This window comes from Myotis brandtii, unplaced genomic scaffold (assembly GCF_000412655.1).
Source record: "Myotis brandtii unplaced genomic scaffold, ASM41265v1 scaffold8, whole genome shotgun sequence".
NCBI classification, from domain to species: Eukaryota; Metazoa; Chordata; class Mammalia; order Chiroptera; family Vespertilionidae; genus Myotis; species Myotis brandtii.
In genome coordinates, this window is record NW_005371219.1 from 7,825,375 (window position 1) to 7,837,722 (window position 12,348).

General features: G+C 42.0%; 1 protein-coding gene across 1 annotated transcript in view; it reads right to left on the reverse strand.

Annotated features, from left to right (window-relative positions):
* Positions 1-12,348, reverse strand: part of ARMC2 (armadillo repeat containing 2) — a 94,753-nt gene that overhangs the window by 42,542 nt on the left and 39,863 nt on the right. Inside the window, exons 7-10 of the mRNA XM_014531275.1 lie at positions 10,922-11,020; positions 6,742-6,917; positions 2,405-2,507; positions 451-674 (exon numbers count right to left, since the gene is read on the reverse strand). Of these exons, the coding sequence (XP_014386761.1) occupies positions 451-674; positions 2,405-2,507; positions 6,742-6,917; positions 10,922-11,020 (602 nt within the window). The remainder of the gene's footprint in view (positions 1-450; positions 675-2,404; positions 2,508-6,741; positions 6,918-10,921; positions 11,021-12,348) is intronic.

The following is a 12,348-nucleotide window of genomic DNA, read 5'->3' on the forward strand; positions in this document are numbered from 1 at the left end:
GCTCCCGGGCTGCCCCCAAGGGGTCCCAGACTGTGAGAGGGCACAGGTCGGGCTGAGGTACCGCCCCCCCCCCAACAAGTGCACAAATTTTTGTGTACCGGGCATCTAGTATAATTATAATTCTGATTATAACATGCAATTGTTTTGCAGAGAGGCACTGCTTTTTCATGGTTCCAGGCCTTCTTTCTCTGCAGGGTAGTGGAAAATTTGTCTGCAAGCTGTGTGGACAGCTGCTCCATGAAAAGCCTTGGAATAGCTTTTCCAGGGGAAATGGGCACACACAGGGAGGAGGTGGGGCAGTGACTGCTGCCCTTGATCCTCAAGGCCAGGCACTCCCGCCTAGCTGTAGGCAACAGTCCACCTATTAACACATTCACCTGGCATGTAACTGTTACTAGGTAACATGAAAACTAATTTAACACATCTTACCTTTTCAAGTAAAATACTTACTTGGACTAACAAGTGGCCTGAATTGGGCAAACAGGTACCACATTTATTGGCATTCTCATTTATTTGCTCTATCAAATTCATCAGTATTTCCACAGCACCTTTGCTGATCATTTCATTACGAAATCCTGGATTTCCAGAAACGAATTTGATAGTCCCCATACAGTATAAAAGAGCTTCAGTGTTAGTTTGCAGGTCTTCACTTCTCAGGACCTCCAATAATGATTCTGTCAAAAAGATGGATTATTACAAATGTATGATTATAACAGCTGGAGAGAGACACAGTAAAGTGTTTGTTTGTGAACATCAAAGACAATTTGTAGAATGTTAGTCAGAACCTACAGTCGAATGTTTGTTATGGGTTATTGATAGGTATAAAGAGGAAAGTCTACCTTTAGCTAAATCTTCATAATAGTAAAAACAGAAGGAAGGGAATACACACACACACACACACACACACACATATATATATATGGCTAAGCGACTGTCTAACCAACCGACCATCCGACTGGCCAGTAGGTATGATGCGCATCGACCACCAGGGGGCAGATGCTCAATGAAGGAGCTGCAGAGCAACAACAACTTTGCAGAGTGCCCTCTTGCACTCCGGGACCCCTTGGGGAATGTCATAGAGCTGGTTTTGGCCAGATCCCTGCCGGCCAGGCTGAGGGACCCCATCTGCCGAAGGGACCCCACTCACTCTGCAGATGCCCTTCAAGCCATGGCGCTGCCCCAGGTGCGCCGGCCAGGGAGGGACCGCAGGAGGTTGGCTCCAGGGCATGTCTGGCCATCTCGCCCAGTCCTGCCCCACCCACCACCTTTTAATTAATTTCCTTTCAGTGTGCATAAATCCGTGCACTGGGCCACTAGTATATAAATAAGACAGTGTTCTTTGAATGCCATTCCTTGCCTCTTACTAACACTTACTAACTAGCCTTGTTTTTGGTTGCAAACATTTTGAGCTATTAACTTATTATTAAAGCAATTTAAGAGTTACATTTCAACAAACCATTTAAAATATACCAGTTGTTGTATGAATGGGAAATCAATCAAGATAGGATCTTTTAAAAAAAAATTCTCAATCACCATAGAAAGGAATGCTTCAAATATAACACCCACCCTTTCCCAAGACAACTTAAGAACATCCATCCAAAAACATACAATACTAGGTTTTAGGAGTGATCTAAGTAAGCCTGATAAGGCTAATCATGCCTATCTCACGTTTTATTAATATTAATGTGATCATTTGTCAGAATCTTTCTTTGTTTTTAGTCTACAATTCTCAATGAGCTGATTCACTGACATCTCTTCCAGTACTGGGCTTGTCCCTGTTTGCTGGGATAAAAAATAGATGAAGACCATTTATCCTCTGTTGCAAAAAGAGGACTCAAAGTATTTTCCATGCTGCCTTCTTTTAGATCAGCAATACTATTTCATAAAAGACTTCTATTTAGGTAGCTATTAAAGCATCTTAATTATTTAAGGGCACGTCAAGAATTAGACCGTATTAACTAGATAGAGTAAAATTCTCTATCTACATATTTGAAACACATTTGAGACACTTTGATGTCAAATTTCTATAATAGTTACAGATGTCTTCCAAGTTTTAGTCATTCCTACTACATCAAAAGGCTGAAATGTTAGTTATGTCAATACTATATGAAATGTGGTGGTTTTTTAAAATAGTAAATCCAAGACCAGGAAATGAATTTTTAAATAGTGAACATTTTGCAAAGTCACATAATGGTACACAAGCATTAAAAAAATAGTAGGCAATCCTTCTAAGCTCCAAAGGATATATTAAATGGAATGTGGAAAACATAGGAAAGAACAGAGTAAAAATAGGTATCACATAACTTCTGATAATACTAGAGAATAAAATACTCTAGCTATCGCCAATTGTAACTTTGCTCTCAAGTGCAACATTTGGTCAATGGTAGCACTGAGTGATACTCACCCAGAATGCTGTCACTTTGAATCAGAGAATCATTCTTCTCACTCCTGCTAATTTTAAATATAAGTTTGCAGACATTGAGAAGATTCTTTCTACTCACTTTAAGCTGCAGAGAAAGAGAACACATTTCTATAATGGACGGAAATAAAGACGTCATTCGTTTTTTAACACAAATCTAATTTTAAAGGTTGAGCAAGAGTTGTTTGTTTGTGTGTTTTTTTTTAATCCTCACCCTAGGATTTTTCCATTGATTTTAGCGAGAGTGGAAGAGAGAGGGAAAGACAGAGAGAGATATCGACGTGCGAGAAACACATCGATTGGTTGCCTCCTGCAAGTGCCCTGACCAGGGCCCCACACCAGGGGAGCCTGCAACCGAGGTAGTACCCCTTGACCAGAATCAAACCCTGGACCCTTTGGTCTGCAGGCTGACGCTCTATCCACTGAGTCAAACCGGCTGGGGCTCAGCAAAAGTATTTTGAATACAAAGTAAAGTTCTAAAGAAATCAACTTTTAAAAGTTCTGGCCACATATTTGCCAACCATCTAATATGAACAATATTTAGAGTAAGCGCATTTTAATAATAAGCATTTATTTTTACTTCATAAGGTCTCATGCTTATATGTGAGATTACTAGCTACTCTTTAAAGAATATATGAGGGAAAAAGGGGGCATGATGTTGATAAATTTAACTAAGTTGACTAATTGCTTTAAAACACAAAAGTAAAGGAAGATGGACACAGATTTCAGATTAAACTACCTTAGAAAGCACAGTGGAGGTGAAAGAAAAGAAGGGGAAGTATGATTCTCTTTATCATTTGTGTAAAATAAAATTAAAAAGTCATTCTCTCATTAGATAATATATGTATTTATTTTTAAGAGCTATTTCTGGAATGCTTTGAGATAATGACACATAAAGTTCAAAGTTTAAAATTACCTTCCAAATCACACAAAAGTATTTAAGTAACACAGGGGCAATAAGGAAATATACATTTTTTAAAAACACAGTATAGGAGGACTAACTAAATTTGCTGTGTGTTTATCTAAAATAGTAGAAATTAAAAAGAAAAATCCTAAATGTCCAATATTAAAAAAAATCCCAATATTAGGGGAAAATTTAATAAATTGTGGAACATCAATACTACTCATATTAAGCAGCCATAAAAAGTATAACTGTGAACACTATGTTTAAAAAGAAAGACATCTATAAGTTATTATAAGATGGAAATATGGTGTACCCTCATTGCAAGACTGTAAAATATGTTTGTAGGAATGGGGTCATCTGAACAAATAAATGTATCTGTGTGAAAAGGATGGCATATGGGTCATTATTTTATTCTTAAAAAATATATTTTGAATTATCTTTAAATATCATTTATTAAAGAGTTTTCAGTTAGTTTTAAAAAAGATAATGGAATTTGTCATACATAGTTTTAGATTTGTTCTGTGTCTGGCCCATAAATATTATTGAGCTCCTAGTGTGTCCCTGGCCCTGCGGTGTTTGCTATAGGAGACACTGTGATGAATTCGGTCAGCCCCATCTGGAGGGGCGGAGGGAGGGAGTGTTACCCTTCTTCCTGCTCCCTGCTCTGGGCCCTTTACCTGCGATCTCAGAGCCATGCTGCATATCAGCTGCTGTCATTCCCATTTTGCAACTGAGGAGTCTGCTTGCTCCTCAGACAGGTCATGTCAACTCAGCTTGGCATCGCCTGGTCGTGTATTAGAAAGGCAGAATCCCAGGCCCACCCGGCAGGACTGCATCAGAATCTGCATTTTAACAAGCTCCCCAGGGGGTCATGTGCACATTCCAGTCTGAGAAGCCCTGTTGAGTAAGCCTCAGAAACTATCGACAGATCTTGTAACAGAAATCTAGCCCGGCTGGTGTTGGTTGAGCATTGGTCTGTGCACCCAGAGGTTGCCTGTAAGATTCCTGGTCAGGGCACATGCCCAGGTTGAGGCTTGATCCCCGGGGTGGGGGGCGGAGGGGCACGGTGTGTGTGTGGTGTGTGCAGGAGGCAGCCGATTGATGTTTCTCTCTCTCTCCTTCTCCCTTCCCCTCTCTCTAAAATGAATAAAAACATTAAAATATTTTTAAAAATATGATGTATTATTCTTTTTATGGTGGTAGGTAGCATGTCTTAATATTTGGGAATACATTTTAATCTGTCAACAATGTTCTACTATATTGCGAGACTCTGAGGTCAAAATCATGATGTATTATTCTTTTTATGGTGGTAGGTAGCATGTGTTGTATATGTAATAAAGCCTCTTGAATACAACTAACCTCACCCTACCAGCCAAGTCATATAATTTTAGTGAAAAGTGGCAAAGTGAAACAAAGAAACAAAAAACAGTGTCAGAGTTTTCATTAAAGAAAACAACAAATAACCCACAAGTTCCAAGTCTGCCATAAGGTCAATTTATAGTCAAAGCATATTCCTACACCTTCTCTTTTGATAACTGCAAAATTATGACTTTGAGACATGAAAAGATAACAAAACATTAAATTACATGCAAGGAATATACACTACCTTACACGCAACAGCACTCCCCGCCCCAACGCTGCCCATTTCCTGAACTCCGGCTTATTTCTTCCCACAGTGCCCACCAGCCCCCTCTGGCACTTGGTGTGTTTACCGTCTGTCTCTCCTGCTACAGTGCCAGCCCCGAGGCCAGGGGCTATGTTATTCACTCATATTTCCAGTGTCAAGAGTCCCTGGCACGGACTTGGTTCCTTTAATGGGGTATTTTTCTTATGTTAAAAATAGTAGTCGTTTCTATTTAAAGCAAATTTGGAAAATTAAAGAGAAGCCTAAAAATCACTCATAATACTACCACTGTATATAATCACTGTTGACATACTGGTATTTCTTTTCCGTTTTTCCCCTTTTATAGGGCGCTAGGTTTTTCCTCCTGCTGAATATAATTACATTCACACTGTATAATGTTTATGCTCTAAAAAAAAAATCTTAATATAGACTGATATATTTTCGTAAGATTTTTCGACACAAAGACGAAAATTAACATGGTCTGACAAACCCCCACTTCACCAAAGAATGCAAGAAATCAGAACAACTAACATTATGCTCACTGAATTTTTTTAACTATAAATAATTTAAAATGCCTCAATTGTTGCATTAAACTGATAGATAAAATAAAGGTAGGCAGAAAGAAGTCATTAGAACCTTCTCAGTCCTATATATCTTTAGTTTTAGGCCGACTCTTTTCAACAGCTTTTTATGTGGTCTTTTTAAAATTTAAAATTAGGCCCCATCACCGAGACCTAAGCAAAACAACGTCTTGCCTGGGACATGACAGGAGAGTCAGGAGGCAGAGGGGACGTTGGACCCGATGGCCTTGAAGGTCCTTCCTGACCTCGTGGACTCAGAGTTCATCAGAGGGGCCAGTTCATCAGAGCAGCTCAGTTTTTACAGGGAGGGTGAACAGTTTGGGATGACAGCTTAAATAAAACTGTAGCTGCTCCAAAAAACTACACTGGACATACAGTCAGAATATTTTGCTGCATGAAAGACATCACAATAAGAAACGGTGGACACGCTTCCTCACTGTCAGTAAGTATGCCAGCGCTTACTCTCGCTGTGTGCTTTAAGATTTTAAATGGTATAAGTTATGGGCTGTTACCCTAATAGATCTTACTTTTATGAAACTGGGTAGACAAAGCTTCGTTTGTTTTAGCGGCTCTCTCAGAACGTTCTATAATACTTGTGCCTTATCTTTTGGTTCCAACTGTTTATGGCTATGACAACAAGGTGGTCCCCTCATACAATGATATCACTTTGTTTGAGACAGAATTTTTACGCTTTTATGTGGTGTCTGGCCCTTTCTTCCAACACCTCTCAGGAGCCATCTGTGATCACCTTCCCACGACCGCATGCAGCTGTTTCTCTGCTTCACGCTGGCTCACACAGCAGCTGGCCCTTGTGCCCCGGGCCCAAGTCATCTTAAGTTATTGATTAAATGCCCTGGCAAGTGGAGCGCCCAGCAGAAACTGCAGGGCAGAAACCACCGCCTGCGCGTCGATACTGAGCTCCAGTCAGGTTATCAGAGCAACTGTCTTGAATGTGTTTGCCTCTTGTCCCGTTTCCTAACCCAGCCACAGTCCACATGTTAGAGTTCATTGGAACATTTTCTGGGTCCTCAGCCTTAGTTCCTTAGTACATCCTAGTCAAATTCTGGGATATCGGTTTATTTACCTGAACTTCTTTCAACATCCTAAATGAACACACGGCATTGCTAACCAATTTGGTGGTATTTACCAGCAGAGCATTAAACAACACTTTCATATGCTACCGTCTACGAGACCAGAGGGAAGACAAACTTACTGCCAGAATAAGTTTTGCCAGTTTAAGGCTGAGCGGGTCTGAGCCAACATCAACTAGTTTATACAGGGTCTTCAGGAGATGACTCCTCCTCCTGAATTTCTTTCCGAGCATGTTTTCTTCCTCTAAAGTGCGATGGAGTTGTGTGCAAGCCGCACAAAGCAGTTCAGTGTCTTCCTCTGTCAGGGCAAAGAGAGGCAGGCAGCGCTGACTAATTAGGGTCAAGTTTTCAAGTGTGTCCAGCACAGACAGTCTAAGTGAAAACCCCATAATTATCTCCCCGGACATCTTCAAATGCCTCAACGAGGCCTTTCCCCTCTCTTAGCACTTTCATCTACCTGATTTCTTTTCATCGCATTGCTGCATCTCTTACCATGTCGACTTGTTTACTAACCAGTCAGTGAGCTTGTCGAGCACACACAGTCTTTAGGAGAGCATGTTAACGAGTGGAATGGTACCCACTTCGGTTGGTCTCCTTCGTTCTAAAGGCCTCCCCCTCAGCCAGGGCTCTGTGTGGGCTCATGGAAGCAGACCATTTACATCCCCATCGCTAACCCTTAGGGGCGCAGTCTACTGGCCTAGAATGTTCTTCTCCTTGTTCCTACTGAGTCTGGCTCTTCAAGGCTCTGTTGACGTTCTGGCTCATCCAGAAAAGGTGCGCTAATCCACATACAACAAATGCTATCTTGTACTATTATTTCCACAGCTCTGTATATGATGTTGTGTGATATGTCCAGTGCCCTCCAACAGACGTCATGCTAAGTGAGTAGGAATCCTGTCTCACACGTTTGTATCAATCGTGCATGGTGCAGTGAGAATACTGTACCGACAGCCTGTAACATAGTCTAATACATATTCATTTTCTAATATATCTGTTGTTAAAAACAATGATTGATATTTTTTTTTGTGAGAATAATGCTCACTAGTGAGAACAGAGGCTCAAATGAAACAACATCTCAAAATGTCCCCACACTCACCATGATTTGCAGGTGGTTATTAGAAAAGGGGAGAATATGAAAAGAGACTTTTGTTAGGAAGCAGGGAGACTAGAACACTTCATTTTGTAATTAGCAGTCTGAGGAAAGCCATTTCTTAAAGTGGCAGCCACACTAACAGGCATGTAAGGGAGAAAAGCAGACACGGAATGTGAGGAGAAATACAAGAATCCAAGGTCCACAGTATTCCGTTGAAAAATATTATCTCTGATAGATTCCATCACAAAATTTAAAACTAGGAAACCAATCTTAAATAAATACCATAATGTGCTCTTAAAAGCCCACATAGAGGAAGTGTGCGCCTGCAGAAGGAAATGACTCAGGCCATTTTTAGCTCTTTTCAACAATAACATCTAAGAAAAAATTTAAAACCTCAATAGCGAAGGAACCTTCAATGCCTTTCAGTTATGCATTTCAATAAATGAATTGATGGGAAATGACTTAGACTAACTTTAAATGCAGGGAAAGACCTGAGCTCTATTGTGAAAAACACTTTTGTCTCGTTGTTTTCTTCTTCTGTAACTGGCAGTCTCTTCAAACCCGAGGCCAGTGGGTCCAGACTTCAAGGCATTCTCCTAATGCCCCCCTCCACCACGCCTTCAGCCTGGTGGGTTCTACTCAAGGGCATCTGTTTCAGCTTAAAATTAAAAAATAAGGCTCAAGGGCCAAGTTTTAAAACGATTGATCAAATGAACACTTGATACCAGTTGGCTTGTTATCCATGCCACAGAGCCTCAAAACACAACTTGAATCTAAGAGCTATCAAGATTTTCAAGGGGCTAAAGCTAGGGAGTGAAAGTTTGATGACTGATATAAAACAACATCGTCTCAAAGTACCCCTCCCCCCATAAGATACTTATTAATTACAAGAGGGGAGACAGTGATTTTACAGTAGAAAAACTATAAGTCGTGCAGACTCACTTCTTGAAAGGCTTACATAGTATCTGGGGGACCTGGGGGGAGAGCATACAGGATTTCTTGGTACTATGCTTGCAACTTCTCTATAAGCCTAAAATTATGTCAAAATAAAAAGTAAAAAAAGAAAAAGAATCTCAAAGGATCAAGTAACCCAGCTCTGCCCCTTTTGCTGTTAAAGTCGGCAGACACCAACTTCCTCAAGTGGTCGGAGTTCACCTCACCAGCAATGGGCCAAGTCAGCATCACATGCCTCCTAATAGGATGCACTGAGGACATAGCACCACCCATCCCATAGACCTGCCCCAAATGCCTAACCTGGATCTAATTGTGAGAAACTACCAGACAAACCCAATTTGTGGGGCAGTCCATAAACAATTAGACTGGACTCCTCAAACATGCCAAGATCATGAAGGAGATGTGACAAATAATTGGAACTTGTGATCGCAATTTTCTTTTCCTATAAAGAAAATTATTAGGATAACTGGCAAAAATCTGAATGAGGTTTGTGTAGTGCTGCATGGTAATTTCCAGGTATATCACAGAAGGCCCTTGTTTCTAAAAGTATATACCAGAGTACTTAGGGATACGGGACATGTCAGCAACTTGTTCTCAAAGGGTTTAAAAAAGGAAAAGCAATGTGTATGTGTGTGTGTGTAGCGGGGGGCGGGAGGGGGCGTGTCAGAGAAAAAGAGCAAGAGGGAGGAAGAGAGAGAGAGAATGATGAAGCAAATGTGGTAAAATGTTAATATCTGGGGAATCTGGGGGAAGAGCATACAGGATTTCTTTGTACTGTGCTTGCAACTTTTCTATAAGTCTAAAATTATGTCAAAAAAAAAAAGAAGAAAAAAAAAGAAAAAGAATCTCAAAGGATCAAGTAATCCAGCCTGCCCCTTTTGCTGTTAAAGTTGTCTGTGGAAGACACATCCTACTTAAGCGTCTAATCCTTCTGAGAAGGGAGGTTCGTCCACATTTCAAATCCCAAGGCCCTGTTAGCTCCTGCGGGGGCCCATGGGGTAGAGCCCTCAGAACCTCCTGGGATCCTTCAGGCTGAAGTCTTCCTCCAAGAGAGGCCCCTGCACCGCCAGCCCCTCTCCCGCTGGGTGCCTCCCCGTAAGCTTGCTTGTTAAACTCCTACCCGACTAAGTGCTCCCTCACTAGCCTAGGCCCGCATCTCCTCAAGTAAGGGCTGAAGTTAACCGGGCCTACCAACAAGAGGGTGAAGATGAGGAACTCTAGAGGGACCACATCAGAACATTCTTATTCTCAGGGATTTGAGCGGCAGTGGACTTGGGTGAGGACCTGGTCTCACTCACCCCTCACCTGGCAGGTGAGGAGCACCTGCACCGAGATCAGGTGAGTCCCCCGATGTGCAGGCCTCCCACGTCAACCTGAGCACGGCCAAGAACCTACAGGGAGCCGAGCTCATGCGGCCTGTTAGGGAGTGAGTCTGCAGGGCTTCCCTGTTCAGCATGGCTGCTGGGGAGGACTCACTTCCCCACTTCCCCTGGGCCTCTTCCTGTGGCTGCCATGCTGTTTTGCTCATCTCAGGGACACTCATCCCACAATTGCACTCATCCCACAACTGTGTGCTGTTGTGCCAGGCACTGAGCTCAGCCTCGGGCCATGGCTGCAGCTCCACGGGAGCCTGTTTCAACCTCAGAAATGGACTCCCCGAGCAGCGGAGAGAGGAAGAAGGTGGGGGCCATCCCCCTGACTGGCAAGCTCCCCACAGGTCACATCTGCAGAGGCCTGTTGATCGTGGGCCTTCACTGCTGGCCACTCCAGAGTGCACACCCCACAACACTTCCTGCTCTGAGAGGCACCCTGACAGGTGTGCTCTAACTAGAGAGAGTAGGACATCTGCATCTGGATCTAGAAAACCAGGGGCACAGCTGCCCAGGACGCCAGTCTATGAGACTTAGTCAAGTTTCAGAGACCTGCTATCTGTTTCAATCTTTCACTTTCTTGCTTAACTGCCACCCTAAAGAGCTCAAACCAGCATCCCTGTGGACAGAGGAGGTGAAAATAAATATATATTCCAAGGGGGATTTTACAAGTAGACTCTCTTGCTGCACTTAAAGTACAATTTTCCTCATTAAAAATTAGGTTTACATATAGTCCTGGGTAAACAGGTAGATGACTTCATTTGTTTTTTAATGAGTTCATGGAAATGATAGTCAAAGCATACTAAAAACATCAGGGCAACGGGGACATATATATAACCACAGATATTTCTGATTTAAAACAAAAAAAAAATACTTTTTTATTACCTTTCTCTAATTTGTGCAAAATTGGCACTATCCTGGTATTCCAAAAGACATCGTCTACTTCCATTTCTGTATCCTTTTCTTGCAGGTCAGCTTTTGAACCTGCAAAAGAAACCCAGAGCAGGGGAAAGAGCACCGAAAAGAGTTATAACTGGAGCATCGTCAAAAGCCTTTGCTATTTGTCACTAAGAATAGTAAACTCTAGAATTAAATTACATTTTGTCCCCAAAGCTCGACTAACACTATTTAGAACTACATGTCTTCTAATCAAATCACCCCAAATGAAACTCCAATAAGATCAGGTAAAATTCTGATTGGGATACTTCATAAAATCTTAAGCTTTGTAAATGTTGAAATTATTGTCAGTAAGGCAGACAGTTTTGAGTTATTTTTACTTAAACTTATCCCTCTCTAAAGCAGAATAAATAGAAAACTATAGCTAGGTAACGAATAAAGATCTTGAAAACATTTAATGGGAAGTTTTACAACAAGGAGGCTTGCAGGGATTTTCTGTCCTATCCTATAAAATAAAGAGCTAATATGCTAATTAGACCAAACAGCAGAATGACTGTTCGGATGACCTTCCAGACGAAGCCGGGGCTGTGAGGGCTGCAAGGGCCAAGCCCCTTGCACGAATTTCGTGCATCGGGCCTCTAGTATAAAATAAAATGTCCACAGCATTGGGGGCCAAGGCATCGGGTGACCAGGGGCCAGTTTCTCATTCTTTCTAAGCCTCACCAGCAAAGCAGAGATCAGATCATTTGCCTTCAGGGTTTTGTGTGAGTTACAAGACATGATGCAGGCAAAGCTCAGAGCCCAGTGCCCAGCATAACACTCAATAAATAGCAATTTCTTCCCTTGATTAAAAAACAAACAGGTCATCATGTCTGAGGTGTATCAGGCTGTATGATACAGCACATCACGATGGATGCTGCCTGGAGAGGCAGCTTGCAGAGAAGTGAAGCGACCATTCGTCATGTATGTCGGGTGCAGCAGGCCCACCTTTAATTTCTGTAACAATGCAATGAGGAGGTTCCCAAATTGTCCCCATTTTCCACGTGAAGAAAGTGGGGTTCAGGCGTCTTAAGTTACCTGCCCAGTGTCAAATAGATCCATAGTCTTTGCACTTGACCTCTATGCTATTCTGCCCTGCAGCAAATCAGCAAACTAAAAGGTAACTTTGAGGGGAAATGCAAATCATATTAGAAACTGTAAATCATGATTACATTTCACAAGGAATTATCTCAAGATCTGAGACACTGACAGTCCAGCTGGAGGGGGCACCACATCTGGGTTGGATCAGGAAATCTGTGCCTTCCCCAATGCCAATTAAGTGACCACATAGTGGTGCCTGGGCTCTAAAAAATGTCACAGGATGAGCAGAGAGGCAGAGAGAGAGAGAGAGAGAGAGAGAGAGAGAGAGAGAGAGA